The 26,753-nt window shown below is 37.6% G+C and overlaps 10 protein-coding genes across 10 annotated transcripts; 4 read left to right on the top strand and 6 right to left on the bottom strand.

Annotated features, from left to right (window-relative positions):
• Positions 1-166: 166 nt before the first annotated feature.
• On the bottom strand, positions 167-840 carry EV154DRAFT_498159 (uncharacterized protein). The gene has a single exon (XM_051600331.1). It carries the CDS (start codon positions 784-786, stop codon positions 280-282), a length of 507 nt encoding a protein of 168 aa, XP_051460963.1. The 5' UTR covers positions 787-840; the 3' UTR covers positions 167-279.
• Positions 800-2,812, bottom strand: EV154DRAFT_542341 (ABC1 family-domain-containing protein). Its single transcript, XM_051604515.1, has 2 exons — positions 2,162-2,812; positions 800-2,087 (listed from the first exon to the last, which is right to left on the bottom strand). The coding sequence occupies exons 1-2, from the start codon at positions 2,760-2,762 to the stop codon at positions 886-888; spliced, it is 1,803 nt and encodes a 600-aa protein (XP_051460964.1). The 5' UTR covers positions 2,763-2,812; the 3' UTR covers positions 800-885.
• An 801-nt stretch (positions 2,813-3,613) lies between these two features.
• Positions 3,614-4,187, top strand: EV154DRAFT_599898 (uncharacterized protein; the record flags this gene model as incomplete). Its single annotated transcript, XM_051607139.1, has 1 exon — positions 3,614-4,187. One exon carries the CDS (start codon positions 3,614-3,616, stop codon positions 4,157-4,159), a length of 546 nt encoding a protein of 181 aa, XP_051460965.1. The 3' UTR covers positions 4,160-4,187.
• EV154DRAFT_498167 (uncharacterized protein) lies at positions 4,176-5,664 on the top strand. The gene is made up of 2 exons (XM_051600332.1): positions 4,176-4,344; positions 4,415-5,664. The coding sequence occupies exons 1-2, from the start codon at positions 4,274-4,276 to the stop codon at positions 5,568-5,570; spliced, it is 1,227 nt and encodes a 408-aa protein (XP_051460966.1). The 5' UTR covers positions 4,176-4,273; the 3' UTR covers positions 5,571-5,664.
• On the bottom strand, positions 5,567-7,171 carry EV154DRAFT_459144 (Alpha/Beta hydrolase protein). Its single transcript, XM_051597469.1, has 8 exons — positions 6,730-7,171; positions 6,563-6,674; positions 6,338-6,484; positions 6,202-6,277; positions 6,065-6,130; positions 5,904-6,004; positions 5,734-5,843; positions 5,567-5,666 (listed from the first exon to the last, which is right to left on the bottom strand). The coding sequence occupies exons 1-8, from the start codon at positions 7,037-7,039 to the stop codon at positions 5,614-5,616; spliced, it is 975 nt and encodes a 324-aa protein (XP_051460967.1). The 5' UTR covers positions 7,040-7,171; the 3' UTR covers positions 5,567-5,613.
• Positions 7,172-7,397: 226 nt separating this feature from the next.
• EV154DRAFT_498171 (uncharacterized protein) lies at positions 7,398-9,706 on the top strand. The gene is made up of 7 exons (XM_051600333.1): positions 7,398-7,567; positions 7,630-7,688; positions 7,758-7,811; positions 7,875-8,025; positions 8,089-8,285; positions 8,344-8,475; positions 8,546-9,706. Exons 1-7 carry the CDS (start codon positions 7,475-7,477, stop codon positions 9,546-9,548), a joined length of 1,689 nt encoding a protein of 562 aa, XP_051460968.1. The 5' UTR covers positions 7,398-7,474; the 3' UTR covers positions 9,549-9,706.
• EV154DRAFT_437984 (uncharacterized protein) lies at positions 9,567-12,789 on the bottom strand. Its single transcript, XM_051596866.1, has 6 exons — positions 12,444-12,789; positions 12,217-12,375; positions 11,914-12,156; positions 11,772-11,844; positions 11,580-11,703; positions 9,567-11,521 (listed from the first exon to the last, which is right to left on the bottom strand). Exons 1-6 carry the CDS (start codon positions 12,682-12,684, stop codon positions 9,659-9,661), a joined length of 2,703 nt encoding a protein of 900 aa, XP_051460969.1. The 5' UTR covers positions 12,685-12,789; the 3' UTR covers positions 9,567-9,658.
• A 439-nt stretch (positions 12,790-13,228) lies between these two features.
• EV154DRAFT_548968 (uncharacterized protein) lies at positions 13,229-15,534 on the bottom strand. Its single transcript, XM_051604840.1, has 7 exons — positions 15,418-15,534; positions 15,220-15,337; positions 14,972-15,156; positions 14,711-14,915; positions 14,163-14,603; positions 13,635-14,092; positions 13,229-13,575 (listed from the first exon to the last, which is right to left on the bottom strand). Exons 1-7 carry the CDS (start codon positions 15,510-15,512, stop codon positions 13,446-13,448), a joined length of 1,632 nt encoding a protein of 543 aa, XP_051460970.1. The 5' UTR covers positions 15,513-15,534; the 3' UTR covers positions 13,229-13,445.
• A 2,921-nt stretch (positions 15,535-18,455) lies between these two features.
• EV154DRAFT_414891 (uncharacterized protein) lies at positions 18,456-21,060 on the top strand (the record flags this gene model as incomplete). The annotated part of the gene is made up of 2 exons (XM_051595633.1): positions 18,456-18,869; positions 20,596-21,060. Coding segments are annotated over 2 exons (879 nt in total), but the record flags the coding sequence as incomplete, so codon positions are not given.
• A 3,411-nt stretch (positions 21,061-24,471) lies between these two features.
• EV154DRAFT_414976 (DHS-like NAD/FAD-binding domain-containing protein) lies at positions 24,472-25,705 on the bottom strand (the record flags this gene model as incomplete). The annotated part of the gene is made up of 2 exons (XM_051595636.1): positions 24,472-25,497; positions 25,568-25,705. 2 exons carry the CDS (start codon positions 25,703-25,705, stop codon positions 24,472-24,474), a joined length of 1,164 nt encoding a protein of 387 aa, XP_051460972.1.
• Between the last annotated feature and the right edge of the window lie 1,048 nt (positions 25,706-26,753).

Here is a 26,753-nt window from a genome sequence, read left to right on the forward strand (position 1 = left end):
GGAGGTGCGGTTTGGTATATAGTTTATTAAAAAAAAGAAGAAAAAAAAAAAAAGAAGGATGGAACAAAGCAGGCCAGAGCCTTATTACAATGAGCTAAAGGGATGTATTAAATGTATTCTTTTTGTTGTTTAAAAAAAAAAAAAAAAGAAAAAAAAAATCACAAGAGTCATGATAAAATCCTATCGGCCCCCCCCTCACACTGAAAAAAAAAAAAAAAAAAAAAAAAAAAAGTGGCTTGATAAAAAAATAAAAAAAAATCATAGGGTTCTAGAACATTTTTAAATACGCCTTCTTTTTCCTTCTATTGTCTTCTTTCTTAATTCAACCTTGACAGGTACTTCCTCTATTTGCTCTATAACCACTTGAATGTCTCGTTTCTTGTGACGGGTAGGCGTGTAACGTAACCGCTTATGAATGGCTTGAAACCTATCTGCAAATTTGGCTCGTATGTCGTCTGCCGTTTCGTATTCGGGTACATAGTACACGCGTAATCGTTGATAGCAATACACTTTATCGTCCATCATACGTTTTGCATACCTTGCAGAACTCACATTATCATACGCTAACCAACATACATCCTCCCCTTCTGTACTGGCATCATGATCATCCAACAGTCGGTAGGCCTCTACCTTACCAAATTGTCCACAGTGTCTTATAAATTCCTTTATCACTCCAATCGTCGATAGGTTCTCTACCACTAGATACCTTGACTCTTGTGCAATAGTGTACACACATACTGCTCTCGGTTTCTTGGGTTCTCTATACTCTAATCGTGTACTTGACATGTTGGAATTATGCAAACAATAAAATAAGAAAACAGAGAAAAGAAAAGAAAGAAAAAAAAAAAAAAAACGCGAGTGTGACTATTTTATTTTTTTTCCAATTTACAGCTTAAATTTACTTTCGACTTCTTCTCTCCAAACAGCCTTGGTATCAAATCGACTTCCAAGTTTAGTACAGAGAAGGAAAGCACCAGATAACTTTTTGTGGAGACCATACGTTTCATCAGGTGGAGGGGTTAAACGATGACGCAACATCACAGGGATAGTTTCACGTACACGTTGAGTAATCGTTTGATGTTGAAAGTCATAGATATCTGGTGCGTTTTTGGAGAAAGGAGAACCCAAGACCATCACACTGTCAATATGAGCATCTCGCATCACTTGTGTTTCATAACCCGTCACAAATCCCAGCTCTTTGGAATATTGCCACACGCCTTCACGATCATCACGTGCTGCAGACATCAAGATACGACCATACTGTTGTAAGAACGATTCTGAATACTCACGACAAGCTCCAAAATCTAATAATTCCACTTGACTCTGATTATAAAAGAAGTTACTCCAGTTGGGATCTGTCTGCATAAATCGGAACGAGAACACTTCACGTAAACATAATCGTAATAAATGTTCTCCCAAGTCATCTCGTACCGCCTGTGGTTCCTCTACCGCTTTACTCAGAACACGACCCTGTAATCTTTCACTCACCAGTACACGTTTTGTACATAAATCTTGTACTACACTGGGTACCTTGTATCGTGCATCACCTTCTAATAAGTGTTTGAATCGAATCGCATTATTCGCTTCACGAATATAATCACATTCCCATGCTAGTTCTTCTTTTGTCACCTTAATCGTATTATCCAGATACAATCCACGAGGTAATAAATTACTAAATGTCACTAATGCTTTTAAATTACTGAGATCACTATCAATGGATTCGGCCACACCGGGATATTGAATTTTGATCACCACAGATTCACCAGTCGAAGCTAAAGTGGCTGCATGCACTTGACCAATGGAAGCAGCAGCAATAGGAATAGGGTCAAATTCTTTAAATTGAGATCGCCACTCTGTGCCTAATTCCTTTGCCATCACTTTTTCCATTTGCTTTTGAGGCATATAATTTGCACTATCATGCACACGTAATAAAATCTCTTCTAATTGAGGTGGTAATCCACTTTTCTCCCCAGACGCTTGAATACCTTGAATACTCAACATTTGTCCCATCTTGAGTGCTGCTCCTCGCATACGCGAAAGTTTATCCACCAATCGATTCACATTATTCTCGCTCAACATGACCGATCCTTTTTTTTTTTTTTGTAAAGGTGAATACAATAGGTTGATATTCACATCTATGAATGTATTATTATTATTTTACCTGAGGTGTCTTGCGATAAACCCGTAGCTCGTTTCAAGGACTCATTAATCGCTCCCATACCCATTCCTGTAGCAAGTGTACCATAATTCCAAAGTCTACCAAATCGTGAGGTAGGAATATGCGATTCCTTTAACACTCGCTTCTTTTCGACGTCCTTTAAAATATCTTTGACGACAGGATCCACCCGAGTTTCCTCCTGTCTGTCCATGCTCGATTCTACTTTACGTGTTTCTTGCTTTTCAATTGTCGCGCTATGCTTTATGTCCACAGAGGGTTCCTTCTTTTCCACTGCTATTATCGTACTGTGCTTCGTGTCCAACTGTTCCGTAAGGGGTTCCTCCTTGACTACCGTGTGTTCGACAACGGTGGTTTCTACACGTTCTTGAGACGTCACTTCGACCGTTTGCTCGACAAAGTCAGGAAAGGGGACTTCGATAGCTTGTTCATGGTGGTCATGATGCATGGATGTAGGATTAAGTAAACTGGAAGTCTTGACATGAAGACAAAGGGACGACGATTGACTGGCGATAGCTGAAGACCCCACTTTGGTCGCAGCAGTAGCCAGCATGTACAAATCGACTAAATTACGTGTAAGTGACATATTTGACAGGCCCCCCGTACAAATAAAAAAAAGAAGAGTGTTTAAAGAAGCGGGTGGCACACTTGCGAGACTTTTTTTTTTAGTTATGTAAGTTCTTTTGACCCTTTCTTTTTTTTTTTTTTTGTGACGTCAAAAATGGTGGGGATTCACGCACGCCAATAGTGCATAATAATGAAAAGTCGTTCATGCAGCTTGTCATAATTAAAGCTTTATTATGCTCACATCCGATGAAATTATATGCGCGGGGGGGGGAGCTTTAGGGTACAGCGTACGTTACAAATAGTTCAGCAATTATCTTGTACAAACACTCAAAAAAAAAAAAAATATAAAACAAGATTTAAAAAGCTAGAGTTCCGTCCCTCATTATCGTCTACAAAGACATGATATTTTATTAAAGCATTAGTCTTTTAATACATCGCATAAAACAGGTGAGCTTAAGTCGACTAAAGGTAATGCTCTCTCGCGGATGTTACCAAACACGGCCTTCTTACTATAAGTGTTAGCTTTAATACAACTTTACATTGGGTAAGGCTGTCCATACGTATGCTCTCTCAATCTTAAAAATAGATCTGTTTAAAATAGTTTGAATAGACTAAATTGATATACTTCAAAGGAATTAGCTAATATTGTCATTGCCACTTGACATGCCGCAAGTCTTTGATTTTATCATCAGTTAATGCAACCATCATATTATGTAGTTGACACGTGGAAATACACATAAGGATACATAGAAAAGCTTGAATCGCTGATATACACACAGTTATATCAGCTAATGATATACTATCTCTTTTTGTATAAATAGGTTCGTACACCGTGTCTTCTTTCACTCTGTTTATTTTCTTTTCATAATGATGTCTTCGAGAGCAAACGTACAAATGAGAGCAAGAAGGAGTTCCACAGGCTCAAGAAGTGGAAAAGGACGTCGCACCATACTATTACGACATGCCTGCTATATCTGTGGCGGTCTGATGAGTAATGCCGGACCCACTTTAAACCACCTCTATAGCATCCATGGTTATGATCTTCCTTCTCGAGAGCGAAGCCGCAGAAGACCACAAGAGCCGGCCTATGAGTATGTACGTGATCCACAAATGGGATATGATGAAGTCCATCTTGCCTGTCCGTCGTGCTGGTTTCATTGCCCCGATGGTGATTTGGATGCGCTCTGTAAGCATACGCAAGATGAACATGATCCTGTCGAAGTGGACATGGAAAAGAGAGATGCTATGATGAGAAGACCTTCCAGAAGTCGATCCAATAGTGTTACAAGCACCCGCCAAAGCAGCCAGCCTCCCCCTCATACTACTCCCAGTCAAGAAGAAACAAATGAAACAAAACAGATTGCCAAGAAGCTTGCTGAACTAACCGAACTCTTCCAAACCTTTTTCAAGAAATAAAGTAGCTCTTCTTTTTACATCATTATTGCTTTTTTTTCTAAATAAAACCTGCGTGACATTTTTTTTTTTCATTTTTTAAAGGTCCTTTTTTTCTATTTTATCAAATTTAAACAGATGCCTTCGTTACGAGTTATCGATACAGAAGATCAAGTGTTAGAACCGATTACACAAACCTTGTGTGAAATGTAACAAACTCATCACACCATGCTTTAAAAATGAAGCATTAACACTTTTTTTTTTTTTTTTTTACTTCAGATGTCAAAAACAATTCTCAAATTATGTTTGTCCTCGTTGTAATCTTCGGTACTGCTCACTCGCATGTTACAAAGATTTACAACACGCCGAATGCACAGAGTCATTCTACAAAGACAGTGTCACTGCCGAGATTCAAAATCGAGAGTTAGATAAAGACAGTAAAAATAAAATGTTGGAAATGTTGAAACGTTTAGAAGAAGATAACGATCCATCCGATTTACTCGATCAGGACGACAATGACGACGAAGACCAGGATGAGCAACACCACGCCATGCTGGAAAGATTTGCAAATATCGATCTCGACAATACAGATCCAGACTTGATCTGGGATCTCTTATCCGATCAGGAACGTAAAGAATTCGAAGGAGTCTTGAGCGAATTACAACATTCAGGTGATTGGGATAAACTCGACTTACCGACCTATATACCTTGGTGGAAAGAAGCCATCTCACTCATCCAGGACGATGATGAAGAAGAAGAAGAGAAAAGTAAAGTGCCTGAATTACCAGACAGCTTACCCGATTTTGAGAAAATGACACAACCCGCCACACGACACAGTCCTCATCTCGCATGGAATTTACTAAATATCTTGGCCACCTATAGCTACTCCATGCGACACGCCATGGGGGATTTACTCGAGGATCCACAGGACACAATTAATATCACCAAAGCACTCTCTGCCGACGTCCTTTATTCAAACGCTGCAGAATGTCCTTATACCAGTGTCACTGACGTCGTAGGCGATATCGTGGAGCGCATCATCCAACTTGAAGATAAATCAGACATTCACAAAAGAGGCAAACTTAACAATCATAGACGTTACGATCTGAAAATTTTACTGCTGCACGATTTGCAGGATTTATTAAAGGAAAGTCGACGTGCCACTGCCGATTTTTGGCAGACCCTGAAAGCAATAGGCAAGAAGAGGAAATCAGACATCTTGGCAGCTCGTAAACTTTACTTTTACTTGGCCGCTGCCTGCTATCTAGATAAGGATCGCATCGACATTTTAAATACTGCCATCAGTCATGCATTGACTCAAACCACACTCCAAAAGGAAGACTTTCAAAAAGATTTTGAAGCGGCTCAAGATGCCATTCAACAACATCAACAGCAAAAGGAAAATGAAGCAAAAATAAAGATTCAGGAAATATAGAGGCAAAAAACATGTCTATTTTTCTTTTCTTTTCTTTTTTTTACTAAAGCTTGGCTTTATTGTTTAATCTTGAAATGGTCTTCATGATGTGAGGAACTACAGTAAAACAAAAAAAAAAAATGAGTCAAGTATTCTTCATGTTAGAAGCCCTTAATCAACTTACTGATAATCTCGGGTGTCTCATTGGGCACCATATGTGTGCCTTCAACAAATTCAAGTGTAATCATCTTTCGATTCTCATCAATTACACTAGCAGCTTCATCACGTGCAACGCTGTATACTCAAGTTAATATCAAACATACCCTTTTTGAAACCCCCCCCCCGTTTACTTACAATGAGGAACCCAATGCATATACGAAATGAATAGGAATAGTGATTGTTTTCAGTGATCGGATTGCAACAGCAGTATCATACTGTGCGTTTCTAAAAATGTGCTATAAAACGCTTGTTAGAATGCGGGATTGCATCAAATACTGCGATCTTCGATAACTTACGTATTCGGACTCTCTTGGACATTTGAGCTTGATAGTTCCCTCCTCGGTATCATACATGCCATAATTCTATTACAAACAAGAAGCGTATTGTTTTAATTTTCATCCTTACTTGCATGCACTCACATATAAATATTTACCACGTAATTGTCCAAAACTTCAGGGTGTAATAGCTTGAAAAAGCCTCTTGATGCCAAAGACTTGTGACATTCCTCACTAAATAACCCATGAATACAGATCCATATAGACTATCTTAATTTTATCTCTCCAACTTACCGATTAGGCCATTCATCGCGTCTCTTTCTGGAGGCAAGCACAGGTACCATGGCTTGAAGCTCACCAGCCAAAAAGACTCTGTTCATGACAGGCTCAATCACACACAATGCATCAAATGTATTGGGATAATAGAACTCTAACAAGATCCTACACCATGTATTTTACATAATTTAGCTCACATTGATCCTCAAACAAACATAAAAAAAAAATGGGTGAAATTCTTACATTGAAGAAGCACCGAAACTGTGACCTACACCAATCAATTTATCATAACCTGTGTTAAGTTCCATTTCTTCAATTACTTGCAGCGTATCCAATGCATTATCAGACCATCTATCTGTATAAAGACTGTGTCAGTAAGGTCATAGAGCAAAATAAGCTTTGTATTTTACATGAATCCTCAAAAATGCCTTCGTTTAAGCGAGCAGAATCACCGTGTGTACGTGCATCCCAAGCAACCATGGTGATATCGGTCTGGTCATACTCTTGTAAACTACGCAAATGGTTAATGAATCTTCTCATGAGAGGATGCAAGGATTCTTTATGGAAGCCGTTCGAATGAGAGAATAAGAATGCGAGCTTTCTGTTGGCGTTGCTTTTGGCAGGGTATTCATGTCTCTCCACAGATAGTTGTTGTTTCTCCCAGCCATCCGTTGAAGGGTGAACAGGGATAGTGTGTTTTGAGGTAGGAACAAGAAGCATTTTTTTGGGACAAGAAAGAAGAAGTGAGGAAAAAAAAAAAGGTACAGTTTTATAGTTTTTACTATTTGCGGTGAGAAAATCATTACAAATAATATTATGTTTCAGGCGCTATCAAAAAATGGGTGGATGAATGCTTTAGCCTGGCTTGATTTGGAAAATTTAAAATGACGATCCATTCACAGTCAAGATCCTCGTATTAACAAACACACAAACACACACACACACAATGTCCCAAGCTAATTCAGGGTTCCTGATATGAAAATAGCTGATCTGCATAATTTTTTTCAAAGGATAAAGCGTTTTTCCATCTTGCACTTCAACTCAAGTAAGGCGGAGTTTGTATATACAAAAAACAATTGTGTGGTTGGTCCCCCGCGTTAGTTTTCTTTTTCTTTTTTTTTCTACCTTTCTACTTTTTACTAATTAAGAAAAACTATGGATTCTGACGAAGATCTTGATTGCCCTCTCTGTATGGAGGAGTTGGATATTGCTGATTGCAGCTTTAGACCTTGTCCTTGTGGATACCAAGTAAGCAACTTCACATCCATCCATCTGTAGCTGTCAAAATGAAAGACTTATTCTCTCCATAGATTTGTAGATTTTGTTGGCATCATATCAAGACTAACTTAAATGGCAGATGTCCTGCATGGTAAAAAAAAAATAAACAAAGAAAGTCTAATAACAAAAAAAAAAAGTCATACTAACCTACAAAGAAAAGTCGTCGAGAGTATTCAGAGGAAATGGTTGAATTTCAACCTGTGAGTGCCGATGAGTATGTTCTAAAACCCAAAAAGCGTAACATATATTTTAATAAACTAAACAAATGCTATTATAGATTATCTCGTATAAGGAAAGAAAAGAGAGAAAAGGAAAGACAACAAAAGGACATGGAATCAGCGAATAGACGACATTTGTCAAGTATGCGCGTTGTTCAAAAAAACTTGGTTTACATCATTGGTCTTCATCCCAGATTGGCTACGGAAGAGGTAAGCATTCCCTTGAAAAAGAAAGAAAGAGAAATAGAAAAACATGTATTAATGGCATGTTAGATTGTGAGATCCCATGATTTCTTTGGTCAATTTGGTAAAATCTCTAAAATTGTCATCAACAAACGACCCGCTCTTCCAGCAGCTCAAATGTCGACTTTACCTAGTGCCGCGGTTTACGTCACCTATTATAAGAAAGAGGATGCCGCAAAAGCTATAGCTGCAGTGGACGGAAGTGTGATTGCTGATAGAGTGTTAAGGTAATTTTTTTTTTTTTTCATGTGAATAGTTTAAATGTTTACATTTTTCATATCCTAGAGCGTCGTACGGTACCACAAAATATTGTACTTATTATTTACGTAACATGACATGTCCAAACCCAAATTGTCTTTACCTGCATGAACAAGGAGAAGATATAGACACCATTTCAAAAGAAGAATTAGCAACTGGGTATATATACACATACAAGAAAAATATATCAGCAAGAGAAAGGGGGGAAATGACTGACTTTTTATATTAGTAAACATCATATGCGTGATATGCTGACTACAGATGACGAAGATGACGACGAAGAGGAGGATGCGTATGGAAACCGTATGGGCGCAGCACACCCATCACCTGCACCAGTATCCTATCGTACACCTCAACTCTCCAGTGCAGACTTTCCTGCAGTCTCCTCTTCATCACGATCCAAAATCACTGATGATTCTGCTCTACCAGCTTCTGCTTCTTGGGCTAAAATCGGTACCAACAGCTCTCCTTCCACACCTGTCTTAGCTGTATCCGATGCCTTTGGCCCTACCTTGTCAGCTGCAGTGGCTGCCTCTCAACAAAAGACACAGTTCCCTCCTATGCCTAAACGTAAGAGCGAAAAGAAAAAGAGAAAGGAACAGTTACAACAACAAAGAGCTACCCCAGAACCATCCTCTGATTATTTGATCTCACCCACTTTCTCAAGAACTGAAGAATATGAAGAGCAATCACCTAGTATAGAGAAAAACGAGGCAGTACAGCAACCACAACAACAACAGCAACCACAACAAGAACAGCAACAGCAAGAGGAAGAGGAAGAAGAAAAGGAGGAGGCAGAACCTTCCTTCTTCGACCAAGGATTAACTGGGTTTGTATTGGGTCAAGCTTATCGAGATTTATGCCCTCTACCAAGCGAAGAAGAGTTCGAAAGTAAGCAAAAGCAGGATGATTATGCAGAGGAACAATTGACATTGGGAGTGTCTGCATTGTTATTGCAAGACGATCAATTAAAATGTGAACCATCACCTGCGCAACGTCATTTGGAGGCCATTCAATCAGCCGCATCCAGTTTATTACCCACCAATGTACCTTCTGTATTAGACTTTTTGACGTATTCTACCCCAACCCCAAAATACACTGGTTTATTCAATCCGTTCTCTCATCTGGCTACTTTGGGAGCTGGTCAAATGGCAAACAGTAACAATGTATTAAATAATAATTTAGATTCACCTATCCGTAGACACTCTAGATTTGGCTTTGCTCAAGCATAACCACCCTAACTAAACACACACACACACACACTTTCCTTTCTCTTTATAAATATAACACTTCCCTTCTTTTTTTTAAAAAAAATAAATAAATGATTATACAAAAACTCTTTTTATAAATCCCAGATCTTAACTACTGAACTCAACCATGTGGTGGTTGTCCAAATAGGCAACGAACGTTGAACGACAGACATAATACCCACACCGCCAATTAAACGTTCTTCCCCTCTTCCAGCAAAAGATTCCTTTTCTAACGCTGTGAACTCGAATCGAATCTTGTAATCTCCTGTCTCCGCAGCCTTGCGATCTGCTTCAGGTACCTTGACAGATAAATCCATAGTCCAACCATCATTGCCGTATCCACTCACATGGCGTACCACATAATGAGATGACTCACTGACTGGCTTCTCATCCTTGATACTCCAATCCACGACCAATCCATCAAACGCAATCACGGTCCATGTATAGGAAGGTGAAAGGCACAAAATCGAAAAGGATCGAATGCCCGTTTCCGCGTTATAACTATCATTATAGATCTTGACTTCTGGGAAAGGTCCTGACAAAGAATCAAATAACTCTCCTCCCATCTCCGTCGCATGCTCACGAATATATGGCTCCACATCAAAGCGATAACCACCCAAAAATGCACTGAAAGGATAAATCGAGTCCCAGTCATTCATATTATTCACGCCTCCACGCGCTTCCGCTTCCACACCCAATTCTGTCTCAAGAGAGTCTACAATCGTTTGTACATAGGGTCCTCCATCGGCTTGGGCAACACCGATCGTGATCTTGCCCGACGTCAAATTCTTCAATTCTTGAATAAACAAGCGCTTAGGGTGAAGTTCGTCATATGGGAAAGCCCAGCCTCCATAAGATCCTCCACCAACATAGACGGCCACCAACACGGCAGTTTGTGCCAACAGTAAAAGCACAAGCGTCTTCTTCAACACTTTGGTACCGAAACGATGGACATGGGCCACATAGGGAAGTGTCAACATGTAGACAATCATACCGTAAATAATAGCCACAATTAAATCAACAGGTGTTTCTACACCCATACGACCTGTCAAAGGAACAAAGATATCGATCAAGGCGTATGCATAATCCGAGTAAAACAAGGCCAAGGCAGACCCACTAAGAATATAAGCAGTCGTACCTACTTGAGGCAAGTAAATCTTGGACTGCTCAGGACGAAGACCAAACTCGTTCAAGATACAGGTAATAAACATGATGAAACAATAAAGCCAAAAGACGTAAGAGCTAGCAACGCCAGTTTGGGTGGTGATGGCAGTACCGATAGCAAAGAAAAGCATGAGAGAGTTGAAGGTACCGTACTCCATATCAAAATGCTGAGGTCCTGGTAAAGTGTAAAAGAGATATTGGATACCAAATGAACCCACGAGACCCATGGGACTAAAGATAAGTGCACCGTACCATTCGTTCTTGAACCAGGACATGTGTCGATTAAAGTAAGGCGAGGTCAACAAAAATGAGATGGCGACGGGTAAGAGAATACAGCAGACCATACTCAAGAACACGGCCAACGTAGATTTAGTATAAGAAATTAAGATGGCAGGCACGGATCGGTAAGGAGAAGATGTGTGGGTCTTGGTAACGATGTAACAAAAATAGACGGCAGCTAAAGCCACCGTGGTCATCTGAATGGTGTAAGCTGTAGACCATGAATAAACAACAAAGAAGAGACCTTGGAAGTCAAAAAAGACAACATCACTGGCAATCTCAATACCGGTCAAAGTAGCATTTTGGGCCAAGTAATTTACGATAGCCAAGGTATTGGCTCCCAAATGTTGAATAGCACCGGGCTGTAAATGTTCCGTGATATCCAAATGGGTGTGGTATAAATACGAGTTTTTGTAAATGGCCATATCGATACCTGTCAAATTACCATATTGAACAAACTGTCTGAAATCAGTGTCGGATAAAATCAATCCAGTACGGAAAACATCATTGGCCTTTTGATGAATATTTTAGTTTTATATATCGTAATTACATTTCTTGTTTTTTTTTTACCATGACGGTTCCATGGGGATAAGGCGCTTGCTTATAAGCATCAATCATTTCGCGAGAATTAGCTTGAAACAAAATTTCACGACCAGTTGTACCACAAGCATCAATATTAACAACTGAGCGAATACTGATACACAAGGGTTAATGTCTTTTCCTTTTACCACTCCTTTTTCTCATTGTATACTTTTTACTTACGAATCCTTAATTTCATGCATTGTAATAAAAGCATGAGAAGCATCTTGCAACGACTCCTCAGCACCATTGAATACTATCGATAGTAAAGATAATGTTAATCAGCATAATCCCGTTTCTTATATGTGATTATACAAAAACTTACAAAAGACGATAGAATTCTTATAGGTGGACCAATCACGTCTACTCAGAACACGGATAATATCCATCATTACAGCGGTACCTGAACCATCGTCTGTAGCACCAGGTGAGCCTAAAGTGGTATCAAAATGAGAGTTTAAAAGAACAGCATTTTCTTCACAAGCACGGTTCTCTGGGTTTTGAGGATCGATAGGGCAAGACAAGCGAACAACAATATTAGTGACATTGGTATATGCCTTTAACACCACTAAATTATCACGGGTTAACTTTTTTTTTTTTTTTGACAGATTTTACCCTGAAAACTTACTTTTATCCATGATATCGAATCGATGTGCACTGGTAGCTTGTTGAACCCAAATATCAAATTTAGGTGCATTGGTAATTCCTTCAGCATCGCTCTTATATTGTTGAATCTCTTGCTCGATATATTCATAAGATTGTTTTTCCTCAATCGTACCCACAATACCTATATTTTAAAACTTTTAAGCATTTTTTTTTTTCATATACATATCCAAAAAAAAAATAAGACTTTACGATAACCAAGCGTATCACTGAGGTGAGAAATAATTTTAATGGCATTATGCTCAGAGAAATCCGAAAGCCCAGTTTCTGTGTTGTAACCAAGATGATTGGTAGGAACAGGTACCTTGTAATGAAAGTGAAATGCAATGCCGATACCTAGAAACGTACTCAAGACTAATGCTAGCCATGATGTCGCAATTTTCTTGCTCGTTCTTTCTTCAGCACCAATACCAGGTCGTCTTTTACCTGCCATAGTATATAATTGATAGAGAAGGAGAGAGAGAGAGAGAATACGCAAAAAAATAAAAGGCTAATACTTTGTACTATTCCGGGCGGAGAATGACACGCTCGCCGCTTAGAAATCTCCATTTGGAAAGATAAAAGGGCTCAAACAATGGGGGCAAAAAAAATAATAAAAACGAAATGTGATTGAATGCGCAAGGTGAAGAACAAGAATTTGTGTCAGTGTTTTTATTCGTCTATCACTTTAAATTTATCATCTAATGGCTTCTTTTCTTATTTTACAGGACTGACATACGACAGATTGTTAAAAATATGTTTCAAATGGCCACATATTGCACATGCCAGCCAAAATCACTGTGTTTGAAAAATTATACTCTCAATTTTACCGAATGTGAAGTTGAATTTCCCAAGTCTTCAAAACAATTTGCCCAGCTTTTACAAATAATTTGGCCTAAAAAAAATGTTAAAAATATTCTTTATTCAAGCACTTGGGCACTTAGGAAAAAACATGGATAGAATGCTGGATGAAATTCTGTAAATGTTCACTGCAGATTTTTTAAACATTCGGTAAATTGAGACTGGAAGTACAGTACGATTTTTGTAACGCCAAAATTGTGATGAGTACAAGTTTATTGAATACTACTTTTTTTGTCTGTTTGTATGAAAAGTGTGTGTGTGTGTGTGTGTGTGTGAGGGGTAAATTGTTTCTTTTTTTTTTCGGATGTATATGAGAGCTAATTGCTATTTTTTTATATAAATGTATATGGATATTTAAGGACGAGCACCAACACCACCAGCACGATCGTAAACGAGTTGTGCAACCTTGAATGCAAGATCGTCAGTTTCGGCACGGGTGGCAGCTTCGGCATAAACACGAACAGCATCTTCAGTACCGGAAGCACTACAACAAGAAGGTTAAAACCTTATATTACGCACACGCATAAAAATAAAATAACTTACCGAACAAATGAACGACCGTTACTGTACTTTGCAACAAGAGCATCAATTTCTGTTTGGAGACCTGCGGGTTCAACCAATTGACGCTCAGCATTGGTAGTCTTAAAGATATGTCTATCTGAAACAACCACCTTGACAAGACGGTTAGGAAGGTCGGTATAGGCTTGATCCCATTCTTCAAAACTCCATTGACGGCTGGTAAGAATAGCCTCAACCAAAAGCATATCAGAGATGGCATCACCCACAGTTTGGTTGATCAATTCGGTCAAAGAAGAGAGTTGGGCAATGGCTTGCTTTTGGGCAGGGGTCTTGGCTTCAGCAGTCTTAATTGTGTTGAGAGCATCAGGACTGAAAAGAACAGTACCATGGCCATTGGCTTCGAAATAAACACCAACATCGTACTTTTCAGCTTCATGATGAAGATGCTTTACACCAGTAGAGACGCAAGAAACAGGCACATTCTAAATTAAGCGATATTTATGTTTGATTAAATCACATACAAGCATGAGCCAAAAATAAAATAAAACTTACCAAGACCTTTGTGAGGTAGTTTGTGGAACTACCGTTAGCATAAGCAGTTTGAACAACACCGACCTTGATAGAATCAATACCGGCTTCATGCACGAGATCGGTGATGAAAACAGCAGCAAGACCAGCAATTTTATCACCATCCAAAAGTCTGAAAGTACCATCTTCAGTCACATAGTAAAAGACAATACGATCGGCATCGCCATCATAAGAACAGCATCTGTCTCCAGCAGTGATGGAGATACTGGGAGGAGCACGTTGATTGGTCTTTACGTAATCAGCACCACAGTTCTTGTTTAATTGACCCAAAGTGGTGGTGTTCTCATTCACAATATCAACAGATAAAACATCGGAGGAGATGAACTTGAGAAGTTCACGGAGCTTGGGTGCACCTACACCATTAGCACAATCAACATGCAAAGTAGACAAACGAGGCTTTCCTTTCTACAAACAAACAAAATAGTTTAGTCGCCCCTTCTCTCTCTAACTCTCTCTCTCCCTCACTCTATTCCCCTCCCCCTTTTTTTCGGCCAAAAAGTGATAAAACTTACAACGGCAGTGGCAAAGGCAGCAGTCAATTTCTTGTAATAACCTTCTTCAGTGGGCTCACCATAAGCATCGCTGGTACCGGCAGTGTTGATGCAGCGCACGAGGTAATGAAGCATAGGAGTGGTCTTTAATCCAAAGTTGATGGATTTAGCACCGGAAGCTTCGAGACCTTGTTCAAGACACTTTACCAAATGGGGACAACTAGGTCTAAAAGAAGGGTATTGGTATACAAGACTATAAAAGAAATGAATAAAGAAAGTTACCTGGTATCATATGCGTAAATAACATTAGCAGGAACATCGAGATCAATCTTGTATTGAGCAACGACTTCATCCACAACAGCCAAGAGAGACTCGCCGTCCTTTGCATTAGCAAGCTTGGTAGCATACACTTCCCATGATTGTTCCAACATTTCACCACGAGGATCAACAAGCTTAACACCGTTATCCTAACAAACAAACAAAAAACGTTGAATTTCTTTGTGCAGCTACTTAAATAAATAAATACTTACTTCTTCGGGATTGTGAGAAGCAGTAATCATGACACCGATAGTAGAGCCGTTGAGCTTCTTGGAACGCAAAGAAGCCAAGATGGCAACCTTGTACATGACAGAGCCCAAGACTTCGGCACTAAAAGAAAACACACGTAAAAAAATAAAAATAAAGTTTAGAACGAGATGGAAAAGAGTAAGATGAAGAATATACTTTACTTTGAACGGAAACCGGCAGTACCATAAGTGTAGACAAAGTCTTCCTTTTCGTGAGGAATAATGTTGTTCTTGATGGCAGTTTTATCGAAAGACATGACTTAAAATAGGTTTGGAAGGTGAAAGAAAGAGAAAGAAAATAGAATTGCCCCCGCACGCGCAGGGTCTCCGTTATATACTCATAACGTGTTTCTTACACATACTTTTTTGACGCCCGGTTTTTTTATTATTTCTTAAAATAGATTTTTTCACGTTTGGCAAAGAAACAAGAAAGTGTATTTTAATTTTAGCCTGTCAACTCTCTTTCAATTCTCTCCATGACAGACTTTGTTTAAGAGCAAGTCCACAGTCTTAATATTACGCTTTTAACGTGCTTTCAAAATCAAACGATAGATGACGCCGAATGGTCAAGTTCAGTTAGTCAACAAGACGAATGTCTAACTTTGACCAGTAGCGACATGACTTGGCTTCACCAACCTCTTTACCGGATTTAGAACGAATCCAAAAATACCTCCAAATATATTCAACCCAGCCTTCTTTTTCAACCGAGAATCCTTTAAAATAGCTGTTTATTACAAAGTGCACGGTTACCGTCTATGGCTCCCTCTTGCGTGATATTTCAAACTCTACTTTACCCTTGTCAGAAGCCTTATAATATTGGAACGGGATTTACGGAAGTAAAAGATACGGGTCCTATTATGCCTTACAAAGTCATATTCCGTATATATAGATTATTAAAATTAATAAATTGCAATTATTTACCGCTACCTATACGTATGACCTATTTGGGTATAAACACCGTAAAAAAAAAATGCGTACAACCCACCATGGTCTGAAACAGTCCCGAATAGCTGTTTATCAATATGTTGTCAATGCATGCTCGAGACTGGATCAAATCATCACAGCAAAGGACGTTGCGTTTCTTTTCAGCTAAGCACCGTCGTTCGATATTCAAGCAATTAATCCACGAAGAAATCCGACAGAAAATACACGCTCTGGATTACTTTAGAACACAACAAGCATCTCGATTAGGTTTGATGATCAAAATTAACTCCGTTCATGATGGACGATGAAAAACATATTTCAACACAGTCAAATGAATGTGTCACCATGATGAAGCACATCTTGCTTCCCTTGTAAGAATATCGCTTCCATCTCTGATTTTAACGTCAATGAAGCCTTGAATCATATTTGAATTGGCTACCGTAAGCCAGACCACAAACATTGCCTACAAGTCACTCGTGACTGGACTGTCTGTCAAGCTAATATTGCCTCTTTAAATCCGTGCATGGCCCGCCTTCACGTCTGACGCGTTATTGGATTCCCAGTGTCATTGGATACTTAGCCGGAAATGCCGTCATACGATTCATGAGCGGAAGACAGCATGACATCCTAGAATGGTTGGGTGATTTGGGAATTACTGCCAGGGATTTTGCATTCAATTGGATTTGGTAGCCTGTGTTGCATGTATGGGATACCATTCGATTAAAAGATGAAAGGCTTAGTGTGCTGGGAAAAGAAGGTCTACAAAATGACTAGGAGGTAACTTTAATTATAAAATAAAAATGTTTCCTTTGAACTATAATGCATTGTAGTGCTTGAAAAGAATGGTATCGGAATTCGCGCAGAATCATTATAATCTTTCTGATAACCAAGTGACTAAAATAATTCAAAATGTGTGAGAAGGTGATATGTCCTTGATTCTGAAGACCTATGAAAATAAAATTCGGGTATTACTAAAATCACAAAAAACAATGGGAATAACCAATGTAATTTAATTTTTTTATCAGTATCCTTTAAAAAATGCTGTTCAGGGTGATCTTGTACAAAATCTGCTTATTCAGTTGCAAAAGACCAAGGTAGACATTGATTTTGCCATGGTCTCTTTAGATAAACTCTTGAAATCAAACGAACCGAACTTTGCCTTCTTTGGTAAGCTTATACAGACATATGACTAAACACATCACTCAAATGCATAAAGTGAAGCTGGGAAATATTGGTCCAATCACCCAAAGATCGCTTATTTCATTGGTCACGGTCTCGGTTTTCGTCTCGGTCACGGTGAAAATGTCTTTTTTTATCTACGTACGTGTATGAATATGCCTGTTTTCTAGTATGTGAAGGCTCAAACATATGGATGATTAAATAAGCAATTAAATCATTCTGACATAAGCCAGCTCTTATTTATCATCCTATAAATAAAACTCGTTCACACAATCTTCTGATTAAATAAACAATTAAATCATCCTGACATAAGTCAGCCCTTGTTTATCAGTCTACAAATAAATCCCATTTAAACAGTTTTTGCTTCCCTTCTTCTCTTCATCTTTTTTTTTCTTTTTTATTCATATCCTGTATAAAACCAATTTTTTGAAGAGAAGTAATAAAAGTTGGGAAAAGGTTAGTTAATATCAACTTTTGTTTTTTATAAAAACGCTAAAAAATTACTTTTTTTTTAAAAAAAAAAGATATACTCTCTTTTTTATTATCACGGCTACGGCTAGTCTTTTCAATATAAGCAACACCTCCTCGTTACCTGAGTGGGTCGTCCTTCGTACCAGGATAAAAACGATAAAGGCAGTGGTATTTCACTGGCGCCGAAACTCCCACTTATGCTACACCCTCTTGGTCTTTTCAAAGATCAAAAGTATGTAAGAAAAAGAACGGATCACGTGAATCTAAAAACTACATGTAAAAATTAACAAACATACATAGGTGTAGACGTTCTCGGTCTCGGTCGGACTTAACTGCGAGTATCGGTCAGTCTCGTTCTCGTTTACGGTTTTGGTCATTAGGTTCATTGATTTCTTATCTCTGATGATTCTTTTTGACATCAAGTCATTGGCATTTTTTTGGTTGGGAAGACTCATGATTACGAACTGAAGGGTCACGATTTATTCCTTCTTCCCTTCAGTTCTTAATCATGAGTCTTCCCAACCAAAAAAATGGCAATGACTTGATGTCAAAGAAAATAATCAGGGATAAAAAATTTTGAATTTAATTACTGAAGCTCTGACAGGAACTACCAACGATTCTTCATTGGAAATCGTGAATGGAATGACGGCACACGTTCTGATATGGTTCTTGAGCCAAAAAGTGGCCACTCAAACCTCCCTCCAATTATCCTGGAGATCCAACATACTGTCAATTTAGCATTTATGAAAAGGGCAGTTACTTATTGTATACAGGCGACAAATAGATATGATATTGACCCTATAATATTAATTATTTGCGTTGACAAGCTTTATCAAGACATACACCAGCATATGAAACCAAGTACGCTTCCAGGTGTGTTTTCATATTTTTCTCAGCCGTGGGCTCAAAAGTGCTACCTTATCTCAAAGGAAAGTATCAAGAATAATATGACTATCCCCCTCGATCCTATGGTTGCACTTGGTGCATTTCTTACCAGCAATAGTACATCATTAAGTAATCACCATTTCAAAGATGACCCTGTCGAGGATATCATAGATATAATAATAAAGTTAATCATGAACCACACATTACCCCGCTTGTTCTCATCCTACTGTTGAAGTCTGTACACAGGGCACAACCCTGTGGCGAGTAAATATTTATTCTGCAAAAAGCAATACAATCTAATGGGCCTGGACTATGGAATATTAATAGATCCTGAGCACAAATATTACTCTTGTCATTTGATGTTATAACTGTTGATCCCTCTGACTAATATTTATTTACTCGGTATGGAAGGGCTAAACTTAAAGACATGTTGATTATTTACTATCACCAGATTATTACATCATAAACCAATAAGGCACTTAATATTCTCCCTAGAACTATCCCAGTTCTTTATAAATAAATATCCATAGTTCTTTCTCATAGACCATCAATACGTTTTTTAATTAATTTATTTTTTTCGTCCATAATAAAGTGGTATCTAAGTTCTGAAAGTATCACTTTTGGTTTATTTCAAATTTTGTTCTCCATGCAAAACACTATGAATATGCTTGTTTTCTAGTATGTGAAGGCTCAAACATATGGATGATTAAATAAGCAATTAAATCATTCTGACATAAGCCAGCTCTTGTTTATCAGCCTATAAATAAAACTTGTTCACACTATCTTCTGATTAAATCAACAATTAAATCATCCTGACATAAGCCAGCCCTTGTTTATCAGTTTACAAATAAATCCCATTTAAACAGTTTTTTCCTTCCCTTCTTCTCTTCATCTTTTTTTTTCTTTTTTAGTTATTCATATCCTGTATAACACCAATTTTTTAAAGAGAAGTAATAAAAATTGGGAAAAGGTTAGTTAATATCAACTTTTGTTCTTAATAAAAACGCTAAAATATTACTTTTTTTAAAAAAACAAAAGATATACTCTCTTTTTTATTATCACGGCTACGGCTAGTCTTTCCAATATAAGCAACACTTCCCCGTTACCTGAGTGGGTCGTCGCTCGTACCAGGCTAAAAACGATAACGGCAGTGGTATTTCACTGGCGCCGAAACTCCCACTTATGCTACACCCTCTAGGTCTTTTCAAAGATCAAAAGTATGTAAGAAAAAGAACAGATCACGTGAATCTAAAAACTACATGTAAAAATTAATAAACATATCTACGTAGGTGTAGACGTTCTCGGTCTCGGTATCCCTAACTGCGGATATTGGCCAGTGTCGTTCTCGGTTATGGTTTTGGTCATAAGATTCATTGATTTCTTATCTCTAATGATTCTTTTTGACATTAAATCATTACCATTTTTTTTTTGTTTAGAAGACTCATGATTAAGAACTGAAGGGTCACGATTCATTTCTTCCCGTCAGTTCTTAATCATGAGTCTTCTAAACAAAAAAATGGCAATGACTTAATGTCAAAAAAAATTATCAGGGATAAAAAAACCCTGAACCTTATTACTGAAGCTCTGACAAGAACTACCAACGATTCTTCATTGGAAATCGTGAATGGGATGTTGGTACACGTTCTGATATGGTTCTCGAGCCAAAAAGTGGTTATTCCAACCTCCCTCCAATAATCTTAGAAATTCAACACTGTCAACGTTGCATTTATGAAAAGGGCGGTTACTTATTGTATACAGGCAACAAACAGATATGATATTGACCCTGTTATATTGATTATTTGCGTCGAAAAGCTCCATGAAGACATACACCAGCATATGAAACCAAGTACGCTTCCAGGTGTATTTTCATATTTTTCTCAGCCGTGGGCTCAAAAGTGCTATCTTATCTCAAAGGAAAGTATCAAGGATAATATGACTATCCCTCTCGATCCTATGGTTGCACTTGGTGCATTTTTTACCAGCAATAGTACAACATTAAGTAATCACCATTTTAAAGATGACCCAACCATTCAATATCTATATACTTCATCTTTATTTCAGCATCAAGTTGAAACTGTTAATCAGGATACGCCATTTAAATTAATGGATCTACAAATCATGGAATATGATAGGTTGAAAACGCTTGCCAGTTCACTTAAAGAGCCAGTATTTGAAGAGGCTGTTAATGAAGCGAAATCAAGGACATTATCTATCAAAAGAAAGTACGAAGAATCGTTTCCATTACCAAGGCCAGCTAACAAAACTGATAAGAACAATGAAACGTATAAATCAGCCATGGAGTTTGTCGCTGGATTCAAGCAAAAGAAGTTCTTCACGGTGTATTAAGCTGAGCACACAGCCTATAAGCTTAAAACAAAAGATAAGAATGGATTGGGTCGCGTGCCTGAAAGAAGGAAAGGAGTTGAACATTTTGAATTATAAAAATTCAGAATCATAACGTCGTCAATTCTATAAATATATGAAAGATAATGCATAATAAACTAGTTCAGATTGAAATCAAACAAACAACTTTAATGGTATTTTTGTATGCCTATTTTATTGCATTTTGTCTTATTATTAATTCGATTAGCTATTGAATAAAAGTTTTTTCTATAAATTTGTGTGTCAATTAATTTAACAGCATACTGTGACAAGTGCTTAAAAGAATAATAAATATCTATTTATATTTATCTTTAGTTTAAAGGAGGAAAAAAAACTCGTTAGGATTCCTCTTGGAAATACAACATTTCAACAGTTGTTATAGTCTATTAATAACAAAATAGCTGATGAGCGGCATTCAAGAAGAACTATTATTAATAAAGAAAGCAAATATCCCTATAATTAAAGACCCAGATACTAATAAGCTTGCATACAACTTCTTTAATTTCGAAAACCAGACTCCACTGTAAAAATGAATTTGTGGAGAAGCTGGGGTATCATATGCTCTCACTGAAAAATATAAATGTAAAAATAGCTGACAAATCTGTCTAAAGTCCTTTTGGTTGATTCTTTGGTTAGAGGATGTTATCTCTTTCACATTACAGCTACAGGTCACTTTTATAATCGTTTGACTCTAAATACTATATTGTATCTACATTGTCTGAGTCAGAGTTAATATGTAGGTCCACCTTTACGGTGTATATTCCATCTTTCCATACAATTTAGCTCTACAGTCTTTTCACTGACTTTTATACTAATCGTGTAGCCTTGCCTTAAAATTATAGGTAAGTCTACATTTCATTGTGGATGAACCTTACTAATTTCTGATTATTAACATCTACTACAAGAAAAACATATTATTTAACAAGTACTATTTATGCTCCGTGGACGGTTACGGTCTCGGTCACGGTTACGGTCTCGGTCACGGTTACGGTCTCGGTCACGGTCACGGTCTCGGTCACGGTCACGGTCACGGTCTCGGTCTCGGTCACGGTCTCGGTCTCGGTCTCGGTCTCGGTTACAATTTATTTCTTCCTCCCTTCAGTTCTTTAATCATGTCTACAAAATCAAAAAAAAAAAAAAAAAAAAAAAAAAAAAAAAAAAAAAAAAAAAAAAAAAAACGGCAACGATCTAATGTCAAAAAGAATCATAAGAGATCAAAAAACCATGAACCCTATTTCTGAATCTTTGACAGGAACTACCATTGATTAATTCATTGGAAATTGTAAATGGAATGACCGCACACGTTTTGATATGGTTCTCGAGCCAAAAAGTACTCACTCAAGCCTCCTTCCGTCAATCTCCCAAATGATAGGATAATGTTCTGGCAAGAGAAACGGATTCAAAGAAACTTGGCTTGTAATCGGCGTCAAAATTTGCTGGTTATTGTTGGTTTTCGTATGAATTTACATTATTGGATAAAGCAGTGGTATTTAACTCTTCTTCTTAAGAGGTCTCATCTTGTGTGGGTTGATGAATGGAATAACTTCGTTGAATCGGATCAACCATCGGACCATCCAAAAAAAAAAATCGTTTTTTTTTTTTATTTTATTTTTTTTCGATTCTACTATCGACAAAAGAACATGGGGCTAAGCATGACACTTTACTAGTTGTAATTGGGGATTGAAAATTGGACTTTTAAGATGGAGAAGCTTACTTTATGCAATTAAAAAGAGCATCATATTGGAAATTCAATACACATTTAACTTCGCATATGAAAAGGACTGTTAGCTATTGTTTACAGGCGTTTAACAGATATGATTTTGAACCTGTAATATTAATTATTTGCGCTGAAAAGCTCCATCAAGATATACACAAGCATATGAAACCAAGTACGCTCCCAGGAGTATATTCGTATTTTTCTCAGCCGTGGGCCGAAACCCGTTACGTTATCTCAAAAGAAAGCATCAAGGATAATATGACTATCCCTCTCGATCCAACGGTTGCACTCGGTGCATATTATACCAGCAGTAGTATGTCATTAAGTAATCACCCTTTTAAAGATGACCCTACCATTCAGTACAAAAGGTGCATTTGTAAAATTTGTTATTTTCCTCGAGGTATACCCTTTGTGTTCTGGCCGATTTTAGATCTTTTAAAAAAAATCATAAAACCAAAACCTGATAATTCCAACTTGTATTCATGGAGACGTTTAAGCGTTGTATTACTACTTACTCTGTAGAATGTACTTTGTTAAGCTGGTGTACTCTGGGTGTACTTTTTTAAGCTGGTGTGATAGTTTATATCATTCTCAAATTGAAGCAGATATTGATGATTTACAAAAACAAACTTTGACTAATCAAAAAGTGAACTCTGGGTTGCCCAATTTCATTTTTAGTAGGACCCAAAATAATGTTTTATAATCACCATTTAATTTTCCAAATTGACCAGTATTTCCCAGATTCACTGCATTATGCCGTAACAACATCCATGTTGATTGCTTGGGGAGGCTTGGCCTGGTTAAAACGTATGTGGCATCGTCGGAATGGACGTAATATTGATCTGGTTGGATTATCAATGCGTCATACGATAAGGTAGGAAAAAAGAAAGAAGGTATTCAGTCCATAAGTTATGTCTAACTTTTTTTATATTTCATCTAAAAGTAGACGTATTGAGCGATTATTTGATTTGTGAAGTAACAGCAACATCCTGGATTGTGGTAGTCAAGGTAAACTGCTGTTTGAAGTTCATCTCCTGCGATCCTTTGTCTTCTATCTGCCCACCAGAAATTCAGTGCGTGACTTGTTTATGGAAGACTTGCGTGATCTTGAGAATCCAAGATTAACAATTAAACAAAAGTTAGAAACGATTGAACGAATGACCAAAACTTGGTGATTTTGGAGGTCTTCTTGCTGTTGATTAAACTCCGTGTTAGTTACACAATTTACCCCGCATCAGTTTTTCCTTTTGGGTTCCACCCCCTGTGCCCGTTACTATTTTTTGATGCCTTTTTTGGGAGGGGGTTGAACTAATGGGAGTTGGGTGGGTAGGATGCAGGGTTATGTATCATGCTTTTCATTTGTTTCCGCGCATATCCAATGACACAGCTTGTCACATACCGCTTTTTTTTTTCTCTTTGATTTAAGAAGAGGGTAAGATCGTGTAACACTCATGTGATGACAGTGTTTAACATAAACATTGAGACTAATTTACATTGGCTGAGAGAGTGCAAGTGAAATATGTCACCAACAGTTTATATATATATTAAGTGTATGTCGCTTGTATTACTTGATGAGGGTTATAAAAGGAGGAAACCATATATGTATATTAAATAAAAAAGGGCGTATGTGAATATATACATAAAAGAATTAAGTTTATCTACACAGCTTTGCCGGCCTTTTGTGTACATGCACGACGTTTTGTGACACGGAAATCTTGAAGCGTTGTTTGTGATTTTGATAACGTTCTCTTAAGTGGTGCCCGTTTTGAACTGGAGGTCTTGGTAGAGGCGGAAGAAGGAGACTCTTTTTTAGACTTTGTTTTACGTGCAGGCTTTTTATTTTCCTTTTCTTCTTCTTCGTCATCATCATCGTCTTGCTCCTTCACGCAACGTCGAAGTCTATTTGCTGTTTGCGTCATTAATTTTTCATTGGCCATCTTTTTATTTGTCATTTTCACCCATTCATCAGAATCACCCAATACTTCATAGTCAAACACATTATCCCATTCTTTAGCAGGGCTTGTACGATTCACAAATACCACACATCCACCAGGCTTTTCATGAATGATACGTGCTGCTTGCTTGATAAATTTCTTGAGAGCAGGAATTTTCAAAGAAGTACCCATCACAATCATTAGATCAGGTCTCTTCTTTAAATCACTAACCTGCAGCTGACCAATTGTATCTCCATTGGGGTGATTTTCATTATAAAGAACAATAGCAGGACGAAGTGTGCCTACCGCTAATTGTCGCTTACCAAGTCTTGTTCTTTCAGCATCTATAGACACGCAGCGGGGGCATGGTGGTGCCTCCCCCGCACGGAACATTTTTTCGTATGCGTCAGTAAATTCGTAATTGGATGAGCAGAGCGTACATTTGACTTCCTTCATGGTGCCATGTAATTGAATGGTAGGGATATCTAGATCCTCTTCTAAGAAATCAATGTTCTGTGTATAACAGCGTAATAATTGACCCTTGTTGGTTAAGGTTTGAATAAACTCGTGCGTGATGGTTGGATTGGCCTTGGAAATGAGTGACCTTAATTCGGCCATAAATGTATAAAAGCATTGAATGGTCTTTTCATTACGGAAAAGGGTCGCGTCAAAGAGCTCCTGTCCACGTAAAACTATATCGGGGTGTTTTTTCTTTACTAAGTTGTAGAGACCATCGGCCGATCGAAAGTCCTTTATGTTTATACGTTAGCGCGTTTGGCAAAAAAAAAAAAAGATGATGGAGTATTTCATTTTCACTTACTGGAATGCCACTACTACAAGAGATCCCTGCGCCTGTGACGATAAGTGCACGTTTACTCTTGGCGATGTAGGCAGATAAATTAGTGACGAGAGGATCGATGGCTTCACTTGGTTCGGAAATAGCAATTTTATATTTCATTACTTTTTAACAAAGAGAGAGAGAGAGAAATAAAGGTAGAAGAAGAAAAAACTTTTTTTTTTTTTTGTCTTTCGCTCTAGCAATTTTTTTTTTTTTTATATTTTCGTAAAGCGAAAAAAATTTTCTTTCTTTAAAAAAAGTGAATTATGTTTAATTTGAAAGAGTGGAAAACATGTATCCTAAATCAATGTCATACAAAATAGCTGATTTTTCGTTTTTACGTTAATTTTATGTGCACTATTTTTCTCCCTCTAATTAGGAGGTTCTGGGAATCCCCAAACATTTAAATTTTTCTCGCACGTCAGTTTTGTACACAGAGACTAATTTGGCCTTATTATATAGTTTGTATAATTTTCCACTTTGATCCATCTTACAAATCCAGCTCGTACCAAGGAGTTCCTTCTTTCTAAATTTTGTATATAGTTAGTATATTGTACCAAACAAAAACAAAAAATTCATTGTAAGGAGACAGGACTATAATTGTACATTGTTACAGGAAGTGCGTATAGTCCCAGATGTGCGCGCCTGATCAGGGACTAGTATATTTGCGGCACAAATGTCAATATGAGGTACCCGGTGACCGATCTGCATCATCATAGGCTTTTCACAAAAGCCTAGTGCTGACCACCCTTTGATTAAGCTGCGATAGATCGTTATTTCGGCGGCATATTTTTAAGTGGTGAAAATCTAACTTCTACATATAAATCGATTAGTTTTTGACACACATGCTACATTTTAATTTGAATGGGCGTGTTTAATTATGGTTTATTGCAGATATGGTAGATCTTTTTTGTTTCTCTCTCCTCGTTTATATCTCAATCACATTAAAGTTCGTTAATTAAAACACTTCCAATCTTTAGCAAGGGCTTTTTGCCTTTTTTTTTTTAAAAAAAAACGGACTCATTCAGGAAAATACACGTATTCATGTTATTTAATGACAACAAAGAATGCGACTAGTCTTGATAGATAACAACAAACCTCTACTGTCAATAGTTTAAATAAGTCATATTCCTCGTTTTCTTTTTACATGATAAATAATTATTTCGTC

Source organism: Mucor mucedo (genome assembly GCF_025094135.1).
Source record: "Mucor mucedo strain NRRL 3635 chromosome Unknown EV154scaffold_16, whole genome shotgun sequence".
In the NCBI taxonomy this organism is placed as follows: Eukaryota; Fungi; Mucoromycota; class Mucoromycetes; order Mucorales; family Mucoraceae; genus Mucor; species Mucor mucedo.

Excerpts from the sequence above, each read along its gene's own strand:
- EV154DRAFT_498159 (XM_051600331.1), bottom strand. The coding sequence starts at position 786 with ATGTCAAGTACACGATTAGAGTATAGAGAACCCAAGAAACCGAGAGCA.
- EV154DRAFT_542341 (XM_051604515.1), bottom strand. The coding sequence starts at position 2,762 with ATGTCACTTACACGTAATTTAGTCGATTTGTACATGCTGGCTACTGCT. Across the intron at positions 2,088-2,161 it reads TTTATCGCAAGACACCTCAG|GATCGGTCATGTTGAGCGAG; the intron begins GTAAAATAATAA and ends AAAAAAAAAAAG.
- EV154DRAFT_498167 (XM_051600332.1), top strand. The coding sequence starts at position 4,274 with ATGCCTTCGTTACGAGTTATCGATACAGAAGATCAAGTGTTAGAACCG. Across the intron at positions 4,345-4,414 it reads ACACAAACCTTGTGTGAAAT|ATGTCAAAAACAATTCTCAA; the intron begins GTAACAAACTCA and ends TTTTTACTTCAG.
- EV154DRAFT_459144 (XM_051597469.1), bottom strand. The coding sequence starts at position 7,039 with ATGCTTCTTGTTCCTACCTCAAAACACACTATCCCTGTTCACCCTTCA. Across the intron at positions 6,131-6,201 it reads AAGTTTTGGACAATTACGTG|AATTATGGCATGTATGATAC; the intron begins GTAAATATTTAT and ends TGTTTGTAATAG. Across the intron at positions 5,844-5,903 it reads TATGCATTGGGTTCCTCATT|CGTTGCACGTGATGAAGCTG; the intron begins GTAAGTAAACGG and ends TTGAGTATACAG.
- EV154DRAFT_498171 (XM_051600333.1), top strand. The coding sequence starts at position 7,475 with ATGGATTCTGACGAAGATCTTGATTGCCCTCTCTGTATGGAGGAGTTG. Across the intron at positions 7,689-7,757 it reads AATGGCAGATGTCCTGCATG|TCGTCGAGAGTATTCAGAGG; the intron begins GTAAAAAAAAAA and ends TACAAAGAAAAG. Across the intron at positions 8,476-8,545 it reads AAAGAAGAATTAGCAACTGG|TAAACATCATATGCGTGATA; the intron begins GTATATATACAC and ends TTTTTATATTAG.
- EV154DRAFT_437984 (XM_051596866.1), bottom strand. The coding sequence starts at position 12,684 with ATGGCAGGTAAAAGACGACCTGGTATTGGTGCTGAAGAAAGAACGAGC. Across the intron at positions 11,704-11,771 it reads ATGCATGAAATTAAGGATTC|TATTCGCTCAGTTGTTAATA; the intron begins GTAAGTAAAAAG and ends CTTGTGTATCAG. Across the intron at positions 11,522-11,579 it reads ATCCCCATGGAACCGTCATG|GCCAATGATGTTTTCCGTAC; the intron begins GTAAAAAAAAAA and ends ATTCATCAAAAG.
- EV154DRAFT_548968 (XM_051604840.1), bottom strand. The coding sequence starts at position 15,512 with ATGTCTTTCGATAAAACTGCCATCAAGAACAACATTATTCCTCACGAA. Across the intron at positions 14,916-14,971 it reads ATTTACGCATATGATACCAG|ACCTAGTTGTCCCCATTTGG; the intron begins GTAACTTTCTTT and ends CCCTTCTTTTAG. Across the intron at positions 14,093-14,162 it reads ACTACCTCACAAAGGTCTTG|AATGTGCCTGTTTCTTGCGT; the intron begins GTAAGTTTTATT and ends CGCTTAATTTAG.